A 26448-nucleotide genomic window follows, 5' to 3' on the forward strand; every position below is an offset into this window, starting at 1 on the left:
GGCATTTCTTAAAGTTGTGTGGCGGAACAAGATGCACTCTTTTCGGTTTGTTGAGGATGTTGATGACTTTATTGAAAGATGTACAGAGTTGGCACGAGAAGCATCTACTATAAATCAGGGACTGTAATGACTTCCTCATAGTAATAGCCAAGAGACAGCAAACATATGAGATATTTTGGTTCTAGAGAAGCACCACCACCTTTGCACTCACAAGGCCTATGGTCATGGATAGACAGGATGGGTTTTCCTGAGGGAGGGGGGATGGGGGAAGGGGGGGGGGGAGAAAGGGGGTGGGAAATGAGAAGGGAAAAAATCAAAAAAATAATCCTCAGTGGCCAAGGGACCACCAGTGATGTAGAATTCAGCTGGTTTTGTAAGGAGAATGACGGGGGCTGATAAGAAAGAATTGAAAATTTTGTCCTGGAATGTTAATGGGCTAAGGGTGAAATCCAGGAGAAGGATTATTTTTAAATACTTAGAAGATTCATTGGCTCATATAATTATTTTGCAAGAGACCCATTTAAATGAAGAGGAAAGTAAGTTTATGTTTGGTACACAAAAATGGATAGCATATAAGTATTATACACCTCAGACTATGGTGACTAAAGGGGTTGCAATTTTAGTTAGGGTAGGAGTTCAGTTTTCTTTTGGCGCTATGGCGGGAGATCCAGGAGGGAGGTGGCTCATAGTACAGGCCATGGTGGCTGGGAAAAACCTTGTATTGGTTGGATATTATGGGCCAAATATTGATGATTTAGCCCCTTTGGACAAGTTAGCATCAGAATTATTGAGCTTTTCTGGAGACATAGTTATGGCAGGAGATTTCAACACGGTAATGGATAAAAATCTAGATCGTTCAGGAAAGAGAGCACAGAGAAATGTTAAGATGTCTAACAGAGTAAACGAGCTATTAATACAGTATGGAATGTGCGATATATGGCGTATTAAATCAGGCCAGAAGGTGGGCTACACATATTATAACCAAAAGTATAGACATAGGTCTAGGATAGACTATGTATTGTTAGACTTAAGGATGGTGGAGTATGTTACAAATATTATGCATGTAGGGGTACACTTATCAGACCATTCAGCTATCCACTTGCATTTGACATTTGGCCAAAAAGTTTGTGAACCTGTTTGGAGACTGGATCGTACAATTCTGTTAGACCAAGAAGCTATAGAAAACGTAGAAGGTGAACTGGATGCTTTCCTGAATGCAAACATGGACTCTGCTAAGCTAGATGTGGTATGGGACACATGCAAGGCTTTTTTGAGGGGGAGGCTGGGAGCCTTAGGCGCGAAGAAGAGAAGGATATACTACAGTAGAATTTTGGACCTGGAAGAAGAGATTAGACAGAACGAGGCTAGGATTGTGGGAGAAGTAGAGCAGCAGCTAAGAGACCAGGCTATCTCAAAAATATCTAAATTGAGGGTTGAATTAGCCACAGTTTTTGCAGCCAGAAATAAAGAGAAGTGGGACGCTAGTAGTTTGGCACATTTTAGCTATGGAGAAGGCTGTGGCAAACTTTTGGCGTGGAAAGCAAAGAAAGATCGGGTTCGAAACTTTATTAAGGAAATAAGAGTAGACGGAGCAGATGGAGATACAGATATTACAGATAGTGGAGAGATTTCAGAAGCTTTTTATTAGTACTTCTCCACAGTCTATAAGGAGGAGTTAGTACCAGATCCACAAGAGATAACAGAATGGGTACAGTTAATAAGTCCACTCCCAACCCAATATAAACAGATTCTAAATTCAGAAATCTCACTGGCAGAGGTGGAAAAAGCTATTAAGAAGGGTAAGAGGGGTAAGGCTCCGGGGCCAGATGGTCTTCCTCTAGAAGTTTATAAAACTCTGATTGGTTTAATTGCTCCTTTTTTACAGCGAGTTTTCAACGACATCTTTAGAGGAGACATAGCAATGCCGAAGTCCTGGAATGAGGCAGTAATAGTACTGGTCCCCAAACCCGGCAAATTACCAAAATACTTAGATGCCTACAGGCCAATATCATTATTAAATAATGACTATAAACTGTTTACTAAAATCATGGCGGATAGATTAAGTCTAGTCATTCCACTCTTAGTGCATGATGACCAAAAGGGTTTTATGAAGGGTAGATATTTAAAAGAACTTACCTTCTCAGTGATTGGCGCAATAGATATGGCGACAGTTTTTAATCTCCCTCTTGCTCTTATTGCCCTGGACGCCGCCAAGGCATTTGATCGCGTAAATTGGCTATATCTAAAGAAGCTTATTCAGCATCTAGGATTAGGCCCAAGATACACTAATACATTGCTATCATTGTATAGCTCCCCCACTTCTAAGGTACTGGTAAACGGCGTTTTGACACCCTCTTTCGGAATAATGAGGGGTACCCGCCAGGGATGTCCGATTTCCCCTTTACTATTTAATTTATATATAGAGCCGCTTGCTAGTAAGATTAGAGCTATGGATACAATAGCTCCTTTTAGGGCAGGCGAGTGGAACAAGAAGATTGGTCTTTATGCAGATGACATTATTATTTTTACTTCAAACCTGAAAGAATCCATGGGAAATATTTTTAAGCTCTCTAAAGAATTTGGCAAAGTTTCAGGATATGAAATTAATGAAAGTAAAACAGAACTAATGGCATGGAATATGGACACTGAGGACTTTAAATGCAAGAAGGAGATGAGATATCTAGGACTGAGAATAACACAGAATATAGCAGAATTAACAAAAATCAATCTTTCAAGGGTGAAGAAAGAAATGGGGAGACATTGCGAAGTTGGAGTCATCTACCTCTCACTCTGTTTGGTCGCACCAACTTGATTAAAATGGTGATCTTACCAAAGCTTACATTTCTGTTTGAAACAATTCCCTGGGACTTTGATAAGAAAGGTCTTAAGAGACTACAAAGCGAGATTTGTTCTTTTATATGGGCTACTAAAGGAGTTCGCTTATCCTGGAAAAAAATTAGAAGAAGATGGGACAAGGGTGGGTTATCAGCCCCAGATTTTTTGTTATATGACTGGGCTTTTCGTTTAAAGAACCTGAGAGAACTAATGGGAATACCAAAGGCTACAACCATCGGGCGTATTTTTCTGGCTATGTTGAGTTTGAGTAACCATGATGAAGATGGATTCATGTATAAATTTTCAGATCCAAAATATTTCAAAAAGGTGAAATTGAAAACCCTACGGGAGGCAGCAGAGCTCTGGTATAAAATTAGGAAACTAGCAAAGTTGAGCTATTTTGGATATAGGTCGTCTATATGGGACACACCAGGATCACCGTTATGGGTAGAAGATGCATTGGCTGTCCCGTTAAAAACAGCAGGATTAAAAACTTGGGGAGACCTATTTCCAGAGGGAGTATTGATTGGTTGGACACAAGCGGCACATGTGTGGGGGCAAGGGTTATCTAAGTTCAAATACATGCAGATACAAAGCTGGGCAAACAAGACGGATACTGTTGTAGGGCTTCAAAATGACTTTGAAGACAAGACATTTTCCTCACAAACATTCAAGAAAGAAGTTGCGATGTGGTACTGGGCAATGGTGGAAATGGAGGATGGCCCGTTTACATTGCCGGAACAGTTATGGAGGGATTGCTTGCCGGACATCGCCACAGAAAATCAATGGCAAGTAATGATGACTATACTATATAAAACAGTTAAATCTGAAAATTTAAGGAGAAATGTTCTCTTTACTATCCATAGAGCCTATTGGACCCCCCGCAGACTATCGAAGTTTAAAGCCGGAGGACGGGTTCAATGCCCAAAATGTGGAAATATAAACGTGGATGACTTGCACATGTTTGTGGAGTGTTTAAACATCAGGGAATTTTGGGAGATGGTAAGCAACTGTCTATCACAATCAATCTGCCACACGATAGAGGTAAGCCATGAACTAATTATTACCGGGAGACTTGACCCACATGATAACAGAATAAACGATAAAGTAAAGATAGTTTTTTATGGGGTGCTGCTAGCCCGCAGGGAAATTTGTAAAGTTTGGGTAGAAGCTAAGACACCGACACTCATGGATTGGTTAAAAAGCATGAGATATTTTGCGACATTAGATTCTTAAGGTCAGATAAGTAAGAGACACAGATTTTGGTTACTCTTTTTGGAACACTTTGGATAATAGGCAGACCTTGGTCTGGGTACAAGACAAGAGATCAGTATATAATGGAAAATTCCTATGATTAAGGCCTTAGCCTATCTCGCAGGCCAGTGGAGTAGGTCCGTCCTTCATGAAGGCGGAGTGGAAGAATCGGGTTGCGGCCTCCAGCGTGGCTGGGTCATAATACACACAGGGTGGTATAGGAGATTGTGGCCCGGTCCGGGCTGGAGAGCTGCATATACTCGAGTCCACAGCCAGCATATTGAGATAAAAGCCCAGGGCGGAGACTACTGAATATGGGTGGCGAAAAGGCTAATGAGGAATAAAAGAAAATTTTTACCTAAAAAAAAATAAAGTAAAAAAAAAAAAAAGAGATACCTTGTATTAATGTATGGGCCTGAATTCTGTGTGCTAGGGGTTCCATGCATAAGGCAAACAAAAGAGGGAAGAGGGGTATCCTTTTCGGTGTCCGCATTAAATATGGAATGGTGTAGACAGTAGTCCATTGACTCCACTGTCTATTGGAGACAATGGAGGTTAAAGGCCTTTTAGCAAACCACTAAATATAGGTACACTTTAATATGCAATTGGTGGCCTGTTATAATGCACTTGGAAGGGAATCAGAGGAAGTGACACATCCTCCTAGGTGTAGTGGCAATATTATATCCAAAATATCGCCCTGACAGAATATATTCACTACAATATGGAGGGACAGTTAATTGAAAGGTAAGTTTTCATACCTTTTTTATACCTAGCTCCACAAACCTTTCTGATGCATATCTGTAAGTTACGCAGGGGTAGAGTTAAGAATAGTAAATCCCTGCCTCGCTCTGTCCACTTACCCTTCGATATGTTTGTCATCGATATTCTGGTGACGATACTCTGTCCTGGCGATATTTGGGATTATTCGATATTCCCTACTAAAATCCTCCTTCTAGATTGAAGACCTTGTGAGTATTAGATTGACAAGATGTATAAAAAGCTTCCTACTTTCTGATGGGTTACGATAAGACATCATTTATTACATTTCACAACAGGGATGCACTTGCTCAGGGTGAGGTGTGGTGTGGTTGTTAGATAGGGATTGTTCAGCGTCTGTATTTTCTTTTTATATTATTTGTAATAACAGTGAGTACAATGGAAATCAGCGGTATGTCACTTTCTAATTATGAAGTTTTCGATATTTGACTGTTAAAGTACACTACAAAAGCACCAGAGAAAGCAAATAAAAAGATGCTATTTTTTTTTAAGAAATATGAAAATTATTCCAGGAGTTTTCTTCCTATTTGATGGTTATAAATCATGTTTGCGAACTGGGAAAAATATGCTCGTTTTCCTAGAAGCCAGCTTTGTGCCCGAACTACAAACATGCGCAGATTCTAAACATTAATTTGCTACAAAAGCTATATTGTTTATTACAACAATAACTACATGTGCATTGATTGCATCACCCGACCATGTAAGGAATGGAGCGATTCCGCAATCCACATCAAAGCGTCTTGCATGATTACTGATTAGCCACGCTGCATAGCTAAGATGTCACAATAAACGTGGAAAATGTTCCATTGGTTGTTTCTCAATTTTGGATAAAAAGTCCATGCATTCAGCGAGGCTAGTATGTCATGTACCAAACAGAAGTCAAAAGTTAAAACTAGTTATATGTAACATCCTCATTCAGGATGCTCACATTTTGTATCCCCCTTTCTGCAGTACTCATGTTTTTCCACATGGCGGTGCTGCTGTCCACCACAACGAGGAAGGATTTCCTATTTCACCTTTAGTAAATTCTGTAGCCAATACGTTTTTGTAATAAAACGTTTCAGAAGTTTGTTAGAATTCTTTATTTTACACAGAAATACATAACAATATTTTCTGATGCTCCTCGTTAAGAGATTTGAAATTAGTTAAACAAGTACGTGAAACAATAACTTTAGAAATGATAGCGAAGTGTTTTAACACTCACGTGACCTAAATTCTGAATTTGTGGTAAGAACAGTTTTCTTTTAAAAATCGAAAACCTGCACATAGCTTACATGCTAAATCTGATGTGCCAAATACATTTACTGTATTTCTAAAATTCAGATATGGAAAGGGGGAATTTGCATATAACTACGAATTGAATTGGTGACCATGAGATACATGTCTCACACAGATACACTAGGTTTTTTCAGAGATGGCAATTTATCTCAGTTAAATAGTGCACAGAATTTCCACAGGCAAATTAGTTATTTGCGTTGATATGTGTCATTTGGGATGTATTTACAGTTCCCAAAAAGCGCCGAAACAGCATATCGTCCACACGTAGCACTTGATAAATCTGGTTTACACAAACTAATTATGGGTAGAAAATGTGGGACTGCCCTCTAACCTTCCTCATTTCTTAAAACACTTGATACATACAATTCTGTGCTGTGCAGTAACAGAACATTTCACTGCGTGCCAAACCCGTGCCTGCAAATGTGTCAGGGCAATCCTAGAGACACAATCTAAAAATCATCTGACCATGGTGTGATGGTGGCGAACAGCCTCCAAATGCACGTATGCACTAGCTGGACACCGGTGATACCCCTCTGGAAGCAAGAGGCAGATTTCCCTACTGCGGATCGCCGCACAGGTGTGGTGTGTTTCATCCTTGTTGATTGAGCTCGATGAGCCGACCAGCAAACACAGCGAGCGTGCCAATAATACAAACTAACATGAAGATCCCAAGCAGAATATGATCAATCACCATGGCCACGAATTTCCATTCTTCGGCAGCCTATAAAACAGAGAGAGAGAGAGAGAGTTAAGTGCTAAACGTGCAAAATTAGGAAGGACACAATTTACTCAATGAGGTGTTCCCTCCCTGAAGCAACACTGGTCAAGTTCAAGTTCAAGTTCGAAAATTTATATAGCGTACTACTCACCCAGAGGGTCTCAAGGCGCTTGAGGAGGCGGGAGTATTTATGGTCCAGCTTATTGTCTTCCAGTGTCAAAACCCAGAGCCTTTTATAACAAGCATCGGCAAAGCTGGGGAGAGGAGGTGGCCTAAGGGTTAGGGCGGTTGACCTCGACTCAGGGGACCGGGTTCGAGTCTCGGCAATGACGCTGAACATCCTGTGATTCTGGGCATATCACTTTATCTCCCCGTGCTTAACAAAAATTAATGTGTCCTCATGTAATGCAACTAGTGTTATGTAAAGAGCCCTGATACCTGAAACCGGGTCAAGTTTGTGCTAAATAAAAATCTCTGAAAAAACAGCTAATAGGTATCGCCCTTGCAAGATCCATTGGTTTTGCCAATGTGCTTTAGCTAGGTTATACATCAGCTTGGATACTGTTCAACATGGACAAAAGTTAGTGGCATTAGGTAGAGTGGCATGGAGCAGAGTGGAGTGCGGTAGAATATTGTGGAGTGGCCTAGAGTAGAGTGGATTGAGATGGAGTAGTGTGGCATAGAGTGGAGGGTGTAGAGTGTTGTGGAGTATTGTATAGTGGAAGGATATAGAGTGTCATAGAGTGGTGTAGAGTACAGTGGCATAGAGTGTCGTAGAGTGGAGTGGTGTAGAGCAGAGTGGAGTAAAGTAATGTGGAGTGGCATAGAAGGAGTTGTGTAGAGTGGAGTAGAGTGGAGTAGAGTGTCGTAGAGTAGAGTTCCACAGAGTAGATTCTCTTAGAGTGGAGTGGCATAGAGTGGTGTAGTGTAGCAGAGTGGAATAGCATAGTGCTGTAGAGTAATGTAGAGTGGAGTAGATGATATAAGTTGGAGTGGCATAGAGTGTTGTAGAATGGGAGTAGCATGGAGTGGAGTGGCATAGAGTGGAGTAGTAGAGTTGAGTAGAGTGGCATGTGGTGTCATAGAGGGAGGTGCGTAGAGTATCGTAGAGTGGAATAGAGTGTGGAAGAATGTCATAGAGTGGTATATAGGGGAGTAGAATGTTGTGGAGGCGCGTAGAGTGGTATTAGTGTGGAGGAGTGGCATAGAGTGCAGTAAAGTGTAAGAGTGGAGTGGCATGGAATGGAGTGGTCTAGTGTAAAGTGTTATAGAGTGGAGGGGAATGGAGTGGCACAGTTTAGAGTTGCAGTGGTGTGCTGTGGTGTGGAGTGGTGTAGAGTGAAGTGGTGCTGAGTGGACTAGCGTGGTGTGAAGTGCAGTGGCGTAGAGTAGATTGTTTCAGAGTAGAGTGAAGTGGTGTAGAGTGGAGTGGTGCAGGGTAGAGTTGAGTGTGTAGAGTAGAGTAGCGAAGAGCGCAGTGGCATAGAGTCCAGTGGTGGAGAGTAGATTAGAGTGGCGTATAGTGTAGTGGTGTGCAGTGGAGTGATGAAGAGTGAATTGGTGTAGAGTACAGTAGAGTGGCATATAGTAGAGTGGTGCAGAGTAGAGTGGCGTAGAGTTCAGAGAGTACAGTGTTGCAGTGTAAAGTGATGTAGAGTGAAGTGGTGTAGAGTTGCATAGAGTGTAGTGACATAGAGTAGAGTGACACAGAGTGGTGTAGAGAGAAGCAGTGTATAGTACATTGGTGCAGAGTAGAATAGAGTGGCATAGAGTGCAGTGACATTGAGTTCAATAGTGTTGAGCAGAGTGTCATAGAGTTCAGTGGTGAAGAGGGCAGTATTGCTAAGTGAAGTGTTGTAGTGTGGAGTGGTGAAGAGTAGAATAGCATAAAGTGAATTGGCGTAGAGTGCAGTGGCACAGAGCACAGCGGTGCAGAGTAAAATAGAGTGGTATTGAGTGCAGTGATGCAGAGGAGATTGGCGTAGTGTGCAGTAGCGTAGAGTGCACTGATTTTGAGTAAAGTGGTGACGAGTGCTGTGGCATAGAGTGGAGTGGTGCACCACAGAGTGCAGTGGCGTAGAGAGCAGTGGCGTTGGATAGAGTGGCGTAGAGTAGAATGGCATAGTGTGGAGTGGCACAGAGTGGTGTAGAGTGGTGCAGAGTAGATCAGAGTGGCATAGAGTACATTGATGTGGAGTGGTACAGATTTGAGTGCACTGGCATTGAATGCAGTGACATAGAGCGAAGTGTTGAAGAGTAGAGTGCATTGGTGAAGGTTCCAGTGGTGTAGAGTAGCATAGACTGCATTGGTCTAGAGTAACGTGGTGTAGAGTAGAGAGGTGTAAAGTGCAGTGGTGTACAGCATGGTGTTGCTGAGTAGATTGCAGTGATGCAGAGCGAGTGTCATAGTGTGAAGTGGTGAAGAGTAAAGTGCAGTGGGGTGGAGTGGTGCAGAGTAGAGTGGCATAAAGTGGAGTATGAATGGTGTGGTAACGCACTGTCATTACAGACAACACTTTTTGTATTGAAATTACCATTACATTTGCTCAGACACACAGCTTTACTTATAAAGAGGTAGATCCTTCTCCTACCTGGCGGCCAAGACATGGAACTCCCTCCCCATCCATCCTAGGCTGACCACGGACCATCTCGCCTTCAGGAGACAACTCAAGACCTGGCTGTTCGAGCAATAGCGGACCCCTTCCCCCAAGCGCCTTGAGACCCTGCCGGGTGAGTAGTGCGCTATACAAATGTTATGATTGATTGATTGATAAAACTATACAGCGCAAACGATAATATGTGGAAATGCCATTACCCAGTGTATTGATTTACTTTGATCGCATTAAAATATTTGTTTCCACCGCACTTCAGAATAGCCCAAAAATGTGCTTCATTTCTGCTTACCTATTTTGGATATGTTGTAAAATATCTGCTATACATACAAATAACATTGTACAGCCTTCCTCCAGCACACCCCCATTGCCGCAGCATGATTGTCAAGTAAATCCTCTCACTTTGAAGTCAGAGAAAGAAAAATAAATACCAAGTTCCCTCAGAGACAGACATTTGGCCTCTGAATGCAAAGCAAATGTGACAAGATAAGAACAAGATTTAAATGCCTGTTTACAGAAAGGAGCAATGGAGGAAGAATATAGGGGCCCTTGTAAACAGGATATGCTCCACCGAAGGGACAAACTCAAACGGGACAGCCTAAAACAAATAAAGGCAGCAAATAGAAAGCAAGCAAATGTGAGTTATGAACCACAAAGCCAATGGTAAGCAATAGTCGGGATACATTCCCAGGGAAGCTTTCAGAAATGCCCTCAAGATGTCTAAAGCTTAAGCAAACCAGTGTCAGCTGTGCTCTCTGGTAGGCTTCGACCTAAAACGCCAAAGAGTTGTAAAATCATAGCGCAGAATGTTGTTGTAGCGTAGTTTATAAGGCAAACGCTTCTAGCTTCCATAGACTCACATTAAGTTTCTCATCCAAACCGTCTCACACACACTCTTAGTATTCACATTCCAGTTCTATCACTACTTATCTATGGCACAACATTCACAATTCAGCATTTTCACGGAATATCATCAGGACTCTACATCTTCTTCCAAAGAAATAACAGGGTCAAGTCACAAAATATTTATTAGTAACTGCAAGAAGTAATAAAGGAATGCTCTTTTCCGTACTCTTATGTGTCTTTGTGAAGCTACCTCGGAATACCCGCCTCCCTTCTAATAAAAGTGCAAAGAGGACACAATACTTTCTATTTGTAATACTTGTGTATTAGTTTCCCCTGAATATTCCCATTGTATATGTTTTGGGGGTAATTCATAAAGGAGGGTAAGAGTATATAAATAAATAATACGGGAATACTACTTTACGTCCTTTGCGAATAGGCCCAATCATTTTAATCTCACAGGAACACATTCATTCCTATCATCCTTCTGCCCTGCGTTCCTCTTCCTGCTTCAACTCCACCATTCTACTAAAAAGTTACCCAAAATCATCAGCAGCATAACTAGTACTCAAAAAACTGTCATGACCCTAACTACAATACAAAATTGTTCATTGATCAGTATCTGCAACTACACCTGAACATTTAGTACAACCAACAAGTTCAACATACTCAAAATCGAGGCAAACCAAAAGGAAACACCTCAGTTCCAGTTTACAATCCACCTTTCCAACCTCTTACATCTAGCACACATTCCACGCTGCACAACATACAGCCCCTTACTTTGACTGCATTCCCAGAAATGATGACAATTTTTACAAACTCTGAAACCTCCATTTTTTTTGCAATTTATTTGTAGCTCATAATTGCCAATACTCCACTTCTTTGCTCCACTACGCTACCCTGTGAATCAGTCACTTCCTTACACCATGGTAACAAAACAAGGGTTGCTCTGTGATTCCTTTATAACTCAGAAGGCGTCTGCCAGAAGTACCCTCTGGTGTAATCTGGTTTGTCTTTTACTGTCCTCAGGCACCCTCGTCCACTGATGCATCCCTGACCTCAGTCCCTTGGATAGAATCATTTACTATGAATTTAGCACATTCACCATGACCATTCTCTTGCAGATGGTACACGTTAGACTTGAAGTGCTTGAAGTGCTTGAAGCGCTTAAATGGAAATCAGAGTGAACTTCATCTGTAACAGAGCACAGCCACATGCTTGCCAATGAATGTCCACATTGTGGCCTGTGCTGAGACAACAACTTCCCATTCTTGGCCATTCCTTACTGCATGTTAACCAAACATGTCCTTTCTCTGCCATAGACAACTATTCAGCTCAGAGTGTGGCGCAAGCTTGTTCCCTGTCATAATCCAGCCACCTTCGATAGATAACTCTTTCCAAACTTTATAACATGGTTGGAGAGCAACACATTACCTGGGCCACTTCATCCCAAAGAATCCCTTAAACTAACCATAAAAATATCCCAACATTCTCTTTTCAACTTTCAAATGATCCCTTGTGATATACTGATGTGCTCTACTGACTTATAAAGTCCATGTCAAGACTGCAGATAAAAGCACACTGCTTAGATCTGAACTGCCATCCTTTGATCAGTTTCTTTGGAGCAGATGCAGTTGTGCCCACTTCTGCACATTCGACGACGAATTGGCATTTCTGACCACCATGTTAGTATTAAGAGGTTACCAAAGAAGATCAGTAGTTAAGGTATAGAAAGAGCTGGCTCTAATAACAGGTACAAAATGGGGTGGTAATGGTCGGAGCATCTGAACCAATCAAACACTCACACCCAGTCAAAAGATCTGGGTTTAATCCATCACCGTTCTTTAGCCCACTCTGCCACCCCAGTTCAGACATGGCTATATGCAAATCAGTCTGACCCTGTGCCTCATGGGAACAGTCCAGCCCGAACTGCCAAGCCATGTCTTCCCTGGACCGGAAACAAGCTTCCGAGGACCGGTTTCTGGCATTCCAGCCATCTTCAGCCCGGCTTGCTTGAATCCAGTGGCATCCTTTACCACCCCCTTTTGTACCGGCTCTAATAACAGACACTCTACTGAAGACGTTCGAAAAAAGAGGGTCATGATAACATCACCTTTGCAAACACATATTCATTAGAGATAAACTTGCTTAAGGAATTCATCTGTAAATTTTGGGGTATTATTAGAATGGGAACTTGCCTTCCCTTCACCTGTTACATACTTTCACATGTGGTAGTAACTTGAGTGATCAATTGATCCACACAGGAACAGTGTATACAGGATTTGTCGCCTCCCGGCCTACGTAGTTGTACTTACCCAGAGCACAAGGCCATTACCCTTAAAGTACTTCTAGTATCTGTAAATATAAGAGAACATTGAAACCTCTTGGTTTGGGACCACTCAACCCTTAGGAGAAAAGAGAACTGACCAGCTACAACATGGCCTTCAATGGTGTATTGGATCATCCGTAGTATGGCCTAAAGTATGTGGGGATAACTACCAGAAAGGGGGAGATTCACATCTTAGAACATAATAGCAACAACATAAGATGTACACGCTTTGCCATCAAACTAAATATGTCAATAGTTCTTCACATTTGTTTTGAGTTACGCGAGGGCTCTGTTTATTGCTTCAGTTTTGCAAATTCAGAAAATAACGTTTGCATTTTATAAGTTGCTTTGTTGATGCGATTGACAGTTTGATCGTTTCTCTTTAAATTATTTTGTGAATTCCAATTGTGTACATTTTTCAAGGTGTCTTGTCTACAGCCACGATGCACTGAATGCAGTGAAGTGTCAGGTTTCTGCCTTTCAAATTCAGGTTGTTAACCACTAATCGGTGCCATCATTTGGAGACGTTGTTTGTCTACTTACATTTTTTATTTCATGTATTGTTTAGTTATGGTACTCTGAATGTTGGTCATGGTGAGATGAAAGCCTTTTGGCACATCTTATGGTTTTGTTCCTCTGAATAGTTATAACATGGAATGTGTTTAAGGAATACATTCTTGCTAACTATATGTGTCCGAATGAGCTTGGGTGAGGCTGGTACTTTTGCAGGATAGTGGCTAGTAATGCACCTTGAAAACGGAAGTGTGATCAGAGGGTAGTCAGTCAAGCTCTATTAGGTTGCACTGCTAGGATTGCTAATGTTTGAGTGTCTGTGAGATAACACTAAGTTCAGCTTGTGGTTTTCTGTTTGTGCAGTACATTTCACTGCATTCATAACATTGGGGGCTTCCAGGTTCTCTCTTATTTTTTGAGTCTCGCCTGTACTCATAGCTTACAGTCTCTCACTTATTCGTTTCTAGTATAATTTCTTGGGCATTGTCCTCTAGGTGCTATGGTATTCAAGCGGTTTGCCCAAGAAGAAGGCACCCAAACTGGAATGCAGAAGATTATTGCTGTAGTGCAAGAGCTAGTTGCATGAATTTTACATCAAGTAGCCATACACCCAAATGATGCATGCCTTATCTTAGATCTCCATGCATGCCAATGTCCTTTCCAGCGTCACTGTTCATACGGATGAGTTTGCGACTGCGTGGGAGAATCTCATCCAGAATATTTGGCAAATTGTTTGCAAACCATGATTTCATGAAACCAAGATGAGCAGTGATGTTCGTTGCTTAGATTGTCAGTGTTGTATTCAGAAGACTAACGTGTTCATGTGATCAATATTTGTTATTAGGACGGCTTGCATGGAAGGGGTACCAATGGACAAGATTTTATATTTGATAGAATTATGTTTGAATCTATGTTACCCGCATTATCCTCCTAAAGTATTTGGGGGTCTGCATTTTTGCCCTGACTGTGGGAAGCAAGGTTTGACTGTAGGAGAGTTTCGGGCTGCACTGTTCCTATCGGGGTAGGACGAAGAATAATTTACATATGGCTGGGTCTAATCTGTGATGGCACTGTGGGTAAAAGAACGATGGGTTGGAATTCTACCAAAAGTGATTGCCAATGGTTAGACAAATTGCAAGCATTCCTCCCATCACCATTTGTATGTTTAATGTACCACCCTATGGGGACAAGGGTATGCCCAGGCATGACTCCCTTGATCCTGTGCCCTGGAACCAAGCTGCACCGAACTAGGGCAAAAGAGTCTTGGGTTGCTTCAGTTCCAATTCAGAGAAGACCTGGTTTCGAAATTCTGCCTGGACTGTTCATATTGGAGCGGGAACAAGACTGACTTGCATACGGTTGGTCGAATCTGAGGGGTTATGGTGGGTGAAAGAAGGATGGATTGGAATGCTACCCGAGCGTATGCATGTGGTTACACAAATTACAAGCATTCCTCCCATTACCTTTTGTGTGTTTGATGAAAGAGAATTTCCCCTTGTGTTGGTAATGTTTAATTGGTGGTAGTGTTACTAGATGCTTGATAGGATAGTTTGCTTCTAATAGTTTGTTTCTAATGAATGGGGGAGATTTTTGGATAGTGGACACTTTTGGGTAATGTTTATTCTGCAAGTCATTATCCAGGAGTTCCAGGGTTCATGGTTATAAGTGGAGATTTGTCTCTGGTTTAAATGCTCAGCCCTGCCTGTTATTGGTGGTGTGTTGGTGGGTTGCATTGGTGTGGGAAGTAGGTTTACCACGTTTATAGTCTTTAAAGTAATATATATTTTCCTTATAACCACACTTTTGTATTTGTGACCTCTTAAGATTGTTATCAAAGATGGTATTGGTCGCTTTGTTGTTTTACCGGCTCATGGAAGGTGTTGGGGTTTGTTAAAAAAGGGTGCAGACTTTGTTTGTGACTGTGATTGTGAAGAGGAATTCAAGTTATTAAAACAAGAATTAGCTGCAGCTCCTGATTTGTGTAGTTTTGATCCTAATGAAAAAATTCACCTTGATTACCAACGTGAGTATCAAGGGGTTAAGAGTAGTGTTATTGCAAGGAGAAGGAAGCAGCACCAGGACCATCATGTTTACTTCATGGAGTTTGAAGGGACCAGAAACGAGCTACTCCATTATAGAGAGGGAAGCCCTGGCCATTTATTGGGCTGTGAGAAAGATGCGAAGCTTTTTGTGGGGTTGTGAGTTCAAGGTTAAAATGTATCATAAGCCTTTAAAGGACATTTTCCACAGGAAAGGTATTGATGCGGTATCAGGAAGAATTACCAAGTGGCTAGTAGCATTGCAAGAGTATGATTTCTTGGTGGAATACAGACCAGAGGTCTTAAATGTGGTGGCAGATGCTTTATCTTGTTTGGTGGATAACGTAGAAGGGACAGAGTGTGGAGATGATGAGTTTAACAAGAAAGAAGCTGTGTGTGTGATAGAGGGTAGTGTCTTAGCTGAAGAAGAGTGGAAGAAAGTCACCTGTGACACAGTGTTGCAGGCAGTTATTATGTTGTTGAAAACAAATTGGCATAGAGAGGAATGTAAGGGTCAAGATTGTCAAAAGTTTTGAAATGTAAGGGAGAAGTTGTTGGAGAAGCAGGGACGTTTATTCAGAGGAACAAGGTTGTTTCCACCAGTGTCTTTAAGAAATTCCTAGTTGAAGTTGGTACATGAAGGGCAAAAACAACAATTGATGGATAGAATGCAGAACAATGTCATACATTCACCCCAGTACAGAGATCTGGGCCTAAATCCATCGTTTTTTTGCACTCCACACCACCCCAGGTCAGACATGGCCATATGCAAATCAGCCTTGACCCTGTGCCTCATGGGAACAGTCCAGCCCGAACTGCCAAGCCATGTCTTTCCTGGACCGGAATCAAGCATCCAAGGACCGGTTTCTGGCTATCAGCCGTCTTCAGCCAGGATAGCTTGACTCCAGTGGTGTGGAGAGCATGGGACTCACGTCTGAGCATACCCATCCCACTCGGGTGACAAATGCAAAAACAACAATTGATGGACAGAATGCAGAGTATTTCAAAGACGAAGGAGTCATCAAGAACAGCTTATTGGTGGCCAGGGACATGGAGACAGAAAGGTTAGATAGGGAGTATGAACAGTGCATGACAAAGTAATAAAGGTTTGAAACCCAGGGTACAACCTATGGTGGTGAGGAAGTTGCCAGATGTCCATGAGAGGAAGTTGCCTTACATATTCTTGAACCTATTCAGTCAGGCATGAACCACGTATGTGGTTGTTTTGATGGACTTATGCTCAAGGTGGCTGGAAGTGGAGAAGTGTGGCTCAATGATTAGAGCGGCAGACCCTGATGCAGAGATCTAGCCCGGGACCAGGGTTTAATTCCCCGCCTTGGTGGGTCTTAGGCTCAAAAATTCAACGGTCCTGATAATTCTCACCACGGTGACTATTCCAATCATGGAGTCCCACTCTGCAACTCTGGGCAATAGCTTGCTTAATCTTCACAACGGCCCCCACAACGATAAGGATGCCTGGCCTCCACCTTGGGGGTGCCCAGGAGTGGACACCTCACAGGGGAAAGCCAGGATGGGTTTCACAGCGGTATTCGTACAAGTGCCTTGAGACCCTTGCGTGTGAGTAGTGCGCTATACAAGTATCAATTTACATTTACAAGTGACCTTTACACAAGGGGTGGAAACCAGACATGTGGTGGCGTTTCTTAAAGAACTTATAAGCAGGGAAGGTATCCCACGTGTGTTGCTCACAGATAACGGGGTCCAATTAGTTTCAGGGGAAATGGAAGAATTTATCACGGAGAGAGGGATTATTCACAGTACATGTGCTTTGTACCACCCAGATACTCATGGTGTAGTAGAACGCTTCAATTGGGTGTTGAAAGAGACCATCAGGATGGCCAAGAATAATGCTGTCGAGTGGAGGGAAGTGCAAAGAAAAGTTGTTGTGTATCGTCCTACCCCCCATTTCATCACAGGGAAGTCTCAATTTGAGCTGTTTAAAAAAAAAACCCTATTGTGTGATGATGAGAGGCAATGATAAGATCTGTGAGAGGGTGGTAAATCAACATGAAGAGAAGAGGATAGAAGAGAGGAAAAAATGGTTTGATGGGAGGACACGTGTAGAGGTCACCAAAGTGCATGTAGGTGACTCAAGAATTAGAATGCGGGGAGCGGATAACAATTAGAATGCCAGTGGGAGTTGCACATTTTCTGATCCCATCCGTGTAGTGAAACCTTTCATGACTCCTGTAAAGACCATAGATACCAGAGTGTGGAATCTCAACAGAGTAGTAGTGGTGAAATGTTTAAAAAAAAAAGAGAGAAGGTGATAGTGGGAGAGTCTAAGCATTGTGTGAACAAAGGAGTTGAAGAGGAAAGAGGATTTGGGTGAGAAACAAGTTAAAGGAATGAGTAGCAGCAATGATAGAAAGAAAGTGAGTGTGGGTGTATAAAGAAGTCCAAGAAACGTGAAGACTCCTAATGTTTGGGAGAACTATGAGAGAGATGCATCACATGTCATTTGTATTCTATTAGATATTATATTGTTAGTTTATTTTAGTCTCTGTGAGGAATGTTTTAATGTTAGCTTTATCTTGTTATGTTTAGTTCTCTTTGTGTAAGTATCTCTGGAGAGGGCTGTGTGGTATCTTGATTCCATATTGATAGGAAGTGGAATGTGACTATGGCACATTCTACTATTCTGAGACATCAGTACACTCTTCGATAGAAAAGTGGTTTCCTGTGGATGGGTTGTAGCTCCACCAGAATGCCACCTAGTCTCTTTCCTTTAACTTTTAGGAAGAGCTGTGCAATAATTTTAGACTTTCAGTGATTTGGAAATCAGAACTGTTCAGTTTTATATGAGACAGATAATTCTTCCCATTCTTCTTAACATACAATAGATTCAACAGACTGGCCTTTCTCTTCCCCACCATTCTAAAAAAGTCTGTTGCATACATTTTCTTTTTTAAAGACTTAGGGCTACATGTACAAAGCATGTTTGGGGCCGCAAAAGGCCTGATTCACAGAAATTGGCCTGTTTGTGAACCTCAAAAATGCTTTTTAGGATGTACTAGGCCCAAATTGCAGCTTGGTACCGAATTGATATTTGGGTTTTGCGAATCTGTATTAGGACTGGGCGTCTTGAGGGGGTCTTATTCAAATACCGAAATGGAATGGTATGTACGAATATTTTCCGACCGAAATGCAGTTATAAAACATTTGCATTTACTGTCTCCCTACCCTTCATCCACCAATCACAATGCAGTAGTAGCAGCGTGCTCATCCCTCTCAAGGGTATTATTTTATCCCCTCAACTCCACATCAGAGGGGGTTGAATTCCTCCCAGTGAGTGTCTTCTCCCATACTGGACCCTATACTAGGTTCTAGGAACTGTCAAAGTGTAAATAATCAAAGGTGTTCTTGAGCTTGTCAACAATTAATTCTTTAGTAAACTGTATTTACTTTGGTCAGACCAGTTCCAGACCTTTTTATAGACCTGTTGAGGGACAATGGCCATTGGATGGTTGGTGGGTTTTCTCTGTTTCAATAGCCATGTCCACACTGGTTCCCTGTACACTTTAATGAGTGTATTGGGATAGTGGGCCATCTGATTTTCAAGGACCCCTGGTTGAACATGGGCCTTAGATGCTCCTATAGCTGATTATGTGATTAACATGGACAAACTGGAGAAATTATGGGGCTGATTCACAAAAGCATTTATGAGTACGAGAAGTAATACTTCAGGAGGTCTCTTACATTCATATGTGAACTGGCCCTAAGAATCTATTCAGGGAATATTCATAACTGATTATCACTTATAGAAAGGACTGTACCTCTTTGCACTTTAGTGATGGGGCTGGATGACTAGGGATTGATTCACAAAGGCGTGTAAGGTTAATTAAAAGAGCATTCCTGTAGTACTACTTCCCATACTCATATGACTTTATGAATTCGAATTATTCAATATAAAAAAGATAATTCTATTTAATGTTGTATAGCTCTATGATCCTTTAATGAAAGTGGTAATGTAATTGTGTACTTTAAATACCATGGTTTTCATTTACTCATGAATGTGAAATGTACAGTTGTTTTATATGGAGAAAAGGTGCCAACCACGCCCCTCATTTCGTTCGTTTGGTATTATTTAAATACTATGCACTGAATTTAAAAGTTACATTGAGCAGTTTTTTTTGCTGCTATCAATCATTGTTTGTTGAAAGGTGGGCGTTGCTAAAAATAATGGTTTGAATCCCCTCCTGAAGTGTAGTTATGTTTGTGTATGTTCTTTGTGTGGAGGATTTTGCTAAATGCCTCCACCCTTAAAATATTATAAATTATTTCTCTATGACTCTAGAGACATATTTGCAGAGGTCCAAAGTGCTTAATTCGTGCCAGTGGTTGCAGGAGGTGGGCACCAGTACTCATTTTTGGCAACTAGACCCTATTTTTTTTTTTTATCAAACTTTGACCTACAGCAAGAAAGAGAAAAGAAAAAAGGGAGAAAAAAGGATTAAGGTGGAAACACAAAGTGAGAAAGCGGGTATGAAAAAGACCCTGGAAGAGTGAGATAAAGAGACATGGTGGAAGACCGAGGCATGGAGTGGAATCAAGACTAGGCAGGATTCCTAGTCTGTAACCCCAGCTCTGGATGGCAGTGGGCTCCTAATGAAATCTCTGGGTCCTTGCACATATCATTTTTGTATTAATTAATCACCACTGTAGACGATTGGACGGTTGATAGAAAGCGATTTATTCATAGGTTGAGTTGAATAATTTGAACTTGATTATTGCATGATCAGTAGCAAGTGGAGCCTGAGTCGGGTTGGTCAGTTTCATGGGTTTCAGCTCCTTGCTGCAAGGCATTCAGAGCCCCATGTGCAACAGACAGACTTAAAAATCCCAGATATTGCTCCCAAGGCTATCTGAGGGCAGTGCCTTCTTTACTTGTTTAAGGCCCTTTAGCTGAGCTTACTGGATTAGTCTGACTTCTGAAAATAGCAGAGGATCTCTACAAATGCGTGGCACCAGAGGGTGAACTGGCAGCCTGATGGGTGACCTGCTGGTTCAGACACATGCTGGGCCAGTGAGATCCTGAGCAGTCACCACAGCAGCTATCAATAATGTTATGTCATTCGTATTTACATGGTGCACTGCTGCCACTGACAAGAACTCTTCTAAAAAAATACTTTTTTATGTAGTACAGACTCAACAAGGTGAGAAAAAAATTAGATTAAAAAAACAAAAGCCATAAGTTAAAAGGAAAAATGAAATGCTTATTATCTCATGAACCGTGAAGATTAGCGGGAGAAATGACTGCCGACCAGGGAGACGGATTAGCAGGGAACTCACACACCTTAGATGCCCCCACCCCATCGAAGCAGGATCCACTCGCCAGCCCCAGGCTATGGGCACCATAGAGGGTAAGGGGGTCAGGATCCCCCTGTCACTAAAACCTAGGGCCACAGACAAGCCCTATGCTGCCCCCCACCTGGAGAGGTGTGAAGGGGCAACACGCGAAGGTCAGAGGCAGGGCGCCGCCCGAGTGATGCAGGTGCGCGAGGCACATCCCTGATGGCTGCAGACATAGGGACTCCCATGGGTTTGGGTCCACCATTTGTCTGAAAATGGATCATTGTGTACTGTCCATAGTATACATCCTGTATACACTGTTGCCTGTGTATATCATAATAATATGCTATATCAGGCGCGCAACACCCATTGGGCTCACCGGGCTTCAGCCCCCCCCGTCGCCTCCTCTGCCCGGGCTAAGATTACACGCACTGAAATGGTGCAAGATAGCATCCGATCGGAGAATGATTTTTTTAATGCTTTCTAAGAGGCCCAGCAGCCCGAGCCAGCCAGCCTCTGCTTCAGTGAGTGACCTCCTGCCCCCACCTCTTGTTTTCCTTTACGGTGGCGCCGCAAGGTGAAATCCTTGCCTGAAGGCAGGGATTTCACCTAAGCACTTGATCGCTTGTGAGCATGGGGTGTGAAGTGCACAGCAGGGGGAAAGGGCTGGCCAGTTAAGGTGATGCTTTTCCTTTGTAAAGGAATTTCTGCTGGTGTCATAGCCCATGGGGTGCTGTCTGTGCACTTGTATAGATGTGTATTTCATACAAGTGCGCAGACAGCAACCCCTGGGCTATGACGCCAGCAGGAATTAATTTACAAAGGAAAAGCATCACCTGCACTGGCCATCCCTTTGCCCCTGCTGTCTGTGTACTTGGATGGAATTCACATCCAAGGTGCTGCTCACCAGATAAATGGTGAACAGGGCCATGGATCTTTCTATTTTCGCATCCAAGGGCACCAGGGAAGAAGCGGAGAGGCCCAGGCAAGGAGAATCCAGGAGCCATTTGACCCCCACCTATCTACTCTGAGACCTTCGAGGGGCTGGATGCCAGGACACAGTGCTGCTGATCAGCCAGACTCCACAGTATAGTATCAGAGGAGCAGGCAGCAGTTTTTTATTTATGTAAGTTCCAGTAACTTTAATGCATTTTTCAGCGCAGCATTACCTACTGCCTGCATGTCTAGGTTACTTTGAATGTTGTTCTTGACTTACATACATAGAAACGTCAAAGAGGACAGTCCCCTCCAAATATGCAAATGTAGTGTAAGTTTGTAGTGTTCATTTTTTTTTTGTGGTGGTAGTGGGTAATTTTAGAGTTCAGGGTGGGTGTGGGTTTTAGGGTGCCAGTGAGTACTTTTATGGTTCAGGGTGGGTTACGGATTGGGGTGCCAGGGGGTAATTTTAGGGTTCTGAGCGGGTATGGGTTTTGGGGTTCCAGGGGGCAATTTTAGGGTTCAAGGTGAGTATGGGTTTTGGGGTGCCAGGGGACATTTTAGGGTTCAGCGTGGGTATGTGTTTTGGTGTGCCAGGGGTAATTTTAGGGTTCAGGGCAGGTGTGGGTTTTGGGATGTCAGGGGGCTATTTTAGGGTTCAGGGTGGGTATGGGTTATGGGGTGCCAGGGAACATTTTAGGGTTCAGCGTGGGTATGTGTTTTGGTGTGCCAGGGGTAATTTTAGGGTTCAGGGCAGGTGTGGGTTTTGGGGTGTCAGGGGGCAATTTTAGGGTTTAGGGTGGGTATGGGTTATGGGGTTTCAGGGGGGAATTATGGTTCAGGGTTGGTATGGGTTATGGGATGCCGGGGGGAATTTATGGTTCAGCATGGGTATGGGTTTTGGGGTGCCAGGGGTAATTTTAAGGTTCAGGGTGGGTGTGGGTTTTGGGGTGCCATGGGATTAATTTTAGGGTTCAGCGTGGGTATGTGTTTTATAGTGCCAGGGGTAATTTTAGGGTTTAGGGCAGGTATGGGTTTTGGAATGTCAGGGGGCTATTTTAGGGTTCAGGGTGGATATGGGTTATGGGGTGCCAGAAGGGAATGTATGGTTCAGCATGGGTATGGGTTTTGGGGTGCCTGGGGTAATTTTAAGGTTCAGAGTGGTTATGGGTTTTGGGGGGCAAGAGGGTAATTTATGGTTCAGCATGGGTATGGTTTCTGGGGTGCCAGGGGTAATTTTAGGATTCAGGGCTGGTATGGGTTTTAGGGTGTGAGGGGGTTAATTTTAGGGTTCAGCGTGGGTATGTGTTTTGGTGTGCCAGGGGTAATTTTAGGGTTCAGGGTGGGTATGGGTTTTGGGGTGCCAGGGGTAATTTTAGGGTTCAGGGCGGGTATGGGTTTTGGGGCTCCAGGGGGTTGATTTTAGGGTTCAGGGTGGTAATGGATTTTGGGGTGCCAGGGGGTAATTTTAGGGTGTGGGGTGGGTATGGGGTTTGGGGTGCCGGGGGGATAATTTTAGGAATCAGGGTGGGTATGGGTTTTGGGGTGCCAGGGGTAATTTTAGGGTTCAGGGCGGGTATGGGTTTTGGGGCTCCAGGGGGTTGATTTTAGGGTTCAGGGTGGTAATGGATTTTGGGGTGCCAGGGGGTAATTTTAGGGTGTGGGGTGGGTAAGGGTTTTGGGGTGCCTGGGGGGGGGGGTAATTTTAGGGATCAGGATGGGTATGGGTTTTGGGGTACCAGGTGTAATTTTAGGGTTCAGGGCGGGTATGGGTTTTAGGGTGTGAGGGGGTTAATTTTAGGGTTCAGCGTGGGTATGTGTTTTGGTGTGCTAGTGGTAATTTTAAGATTCAGGGTGAGTATGGGTTTGGGGGGCAAGGGTGTAATTTTAGGGATCACTGCGGGTATGGGTTTTGGGGTGCCAGGGGTAATTTTAGGGTTCAGGTGGGTATGGGTTTTGGGGTGCCAGGGGTAATTTTAGGGTTCAGGGTGGGTATGGGTTTTGGGGTGTCAGGGGGTAATTTCAGAGTTCAGGGTGGTAATGGGTTTTAGGGTGCCAGGAGTAATTTTGGGGTTCAGTGTGGGTATGGGTTTTGGGTTAATTTTAGGGTTCAGGGTAGGTATAGGCTTTGGGGTGCCAGGGGGGCAATTTTAGGGTTGGTATGAGTTGAAGGGTTGTAGGGTTTTAAGGAAATGTGGGTGTGTGTGTGTGTGTGTGTGTGTGTATATATATATATATATATATATATATATATATATATATATATATATATATATACACATGTTACAAAAAAAAATAACCCATTTACAGGGATATATAAACCTATATACAATAGCATATAAATGCATCAAATTAACAAAAATGTGTGCTTTAATTGTTGTCCAGTTTCAAATGCAGAATTCACCACATTTTTTTCTCGGCTTGACCTGAGCATTAACCGATCCTGATTATCTGCCATTTTAGCTCCGCCCCATTGATTAACATTAGCCACGCCCCTTCACCTGCCATGTTAGCCCCCCCCGAAATTAAGACCTAGTTGCGCCCCTGTGCTATATAATATCATTATGCTATTTCTATATTCCTTGCGCTCACTTCCCGCCAATACTCTCTGTGCGCACGCCCTGCCAATATTGGCAGATTATATCTACGTTGTTATTTTAAATTGCACATCTCTCATACACACCATTGCATCGTTTTTGTTTTTGTATTTAGACGCAGGTATCTGTTTCGAATCTTATATGTAATTTACGTACTCTGAAGTCCTTATGTAATGTAACTGGTTCTTTTGTAAAGCGCCTTTGGGTAAAGTACGCACTATATACAAACGCATGAAGAAATAAATAAATAAGGTTGGGGGACAATGAGTGACTGGAAGGTCAGGCACACCTTGATATATTTTGCCGGGGGTTCCTTCATTTTGTGCTATATCTCTGGACTGTTAAATCACTAAATATGTAAAAACCCAAAAAAGAGAATGATCAAGTAGAGACACTCATAATTCCATGAATAAGAGTGGCAGGAGGGGGAGAAGGATTTCACCGAAATAATCTGACCCATCATAATACTCATGAAAAAATTCAATCTCATAATCAAGAATTCCTAAGAACTCTCCCTAATTCATTAAGATGATCGCAGAGACCCCATCCATTGCCAGGCCAGAAATTAACCCATAATTAATCGAGGAAAATGTTTACATGTAGGTGATGTTTCTCAGCGTAGTGACCAATATAAACAAAACATTTTGGGGCATACTCTGCCCCATTTGTTGAAAAGTTACCTCCCCATCGATCTACCAAAATGATTACAAATTAGAGCCATTGTGTAACCCTCAGAAAAGCGGCGGCTCCTCCGCTAAGGGAGAGGAGTGCCGCCCACAGCATTTTGAGCAGTGGAAAAATAAAATGATATTAACTCTATGTTATTATAATTTTATTTTTCCGTTGTCAGGCAGGTTGGTGAGACGGTGCTTGGCTGTCATCACAGCCAGCAAGGGGAGGAGTGGTGGGCACTTAAGTGTGCATGGCCAGCCAAACAGTCATGCGCACTTTGCATGTTCCCCATCAGGCTGTAATACACAACCTTGTGAGGAACATGCACAGGCTCCCACTGCCTGTATGAGAGCCGAACCCCGGCGTTCAGACTAAGCACAACGCTGCATTGCAGCGTTGTGCTTGGCTTAGAGGTGCCAGGGTGTGCTTCCTGCTTCAAGCAGGAACAGAAGAGGACAATGCGAGGCAAGGCGAGATGGAGGTGCAGCAGCAAGGTAAGTAACCTTCTTATTTATTTTTCTATCCCCCGCCTCACCCGTACTACTCGGTGACAGCCACTGCCTCAGAAAGAACTGTTTAATTCACAAACCCACTTGTTTCCACTAAGAAATTAAGCATTACGGGGCAGATTTACAATAACTCGCACATCCCTGCACATCAGCAGGGATGCGCCAGTTATTGTGCGACACGCCTCCGCCACCATGGATGTGCCACATTTACAATGAGGCGCACCTTGGGGCAAAAACGGCACAGATGTGTGACGCATATGTGCCATAAAGGCGGCGCATTGCTGGAGTTGCATCGCAAGCGCGACACAGCTCCAGCAATGCTCTGGGGGGCCCTATTTTTAAAATGCTGCGTCAATCCTTACGCCTCTTCAACCAAGCACAAGGTTTTGACGCAGCATGGGCCCAAAAGTGACTGAGTGAAATCTTGTAGATTTCACTCAGCCACTTTTAGGAGGCGTTCCTGCGCTGGAACGCCCCTCCCCCCCCTGTGCAGGAACGCCTCCTTCTGGCGCAGGGCTTTACAACGTGACGCATCTCCCAGATGCGTCACGTTGTAAATGCCTCCCAGCATGGTGCATCTTTTGGGCCGCCACTGCGTCACAAAAGTGACGCAACGGCTGCGTAAAAGAGGCGCAAGGGGCCTGTAAATCTGCCCCTACATACCAAATGTTGCTCTAAGATCCAGAATCTAAAATTAAATGTTCACTAGATGCTGCAAATGATATTGAAAATCGGTTGACTCCTACGAGCCAAAGCGCAAGCGGCCTGGAACTCAATTCTTCATCCCTTATTGAATACCAAAAAGATACAAAAATGGCAATGCTTCAGCAACCCTTCAAGTGACATGCTAACCCTACCTAATTGCCCCAATGATTACCCTTGAAGAGCTGTCTGCAGTTTAGAGATGTCTTGACCATTTGCTTGCTCTTAGCTCTTTCACCATCTTAATAGACTCAAACTATGTGGACCAGTGGCTAGACAGCGAAAAGAAGCTTTTTAAGACTTACTAAATAAATACATCTATCAAACTGTTGATGAGCAACGAAGCGTTGAGGTATTTTTTCATGATTTTTAAGTTCCACTGGAATGTTTCATACTTGGGCATCACAGATACAGATTCGCCAGCTAGTGCCAACAAACATTGTGCCATGCTAGAAACTGTTCACATATTTGCGCAGCGTCGTATGGGCTATAGTGAGCGTGGCTTCTGACAGGTAAGGCTA

The 26448-nt window shown here is 43.0% G+C and overlaps 1 protein-coding gene across 1 annotated transcript in view; it reads right to left on the reverse strand.

Annotated features, from left to right (window-relative positions):
- Positions 1-5395: 5395 nt before the first annotated feature.
- Positions 5396-26448, reverse strand: part of CHRNA1 (cholinergic receptor nicotinic alpha 1 subunit) — a 171789-nt gene continuing 150736 nt past the window's right edge. Inside the window, exon 9 of the mRNA XM_086956170.1 lies at positions 5396-6865. Within this exon, the coding sequence (XP_086812296.1) occupies positions 6734-6865 (132 nt within the window). The 3' untranslated portion in view covers positions 5396-6733. The remainder of the gene's footprint in view (positions 6866-26448) is intronic.

Source organism: Lissotriton vulgaris, chromosome 2_1 (genome assembly GCF_964263255.1).
Source record: "Lissotriton vulgaris chromosome 2_1, aLisVul1.2, whole genome shotgun sequence".
Lineage (NCBI taxonomy): Eukaryota > Metazoa > Chordata > Amphibia > Caudata > Salamandridae > Lissotriton > Lissotriton vulgaris.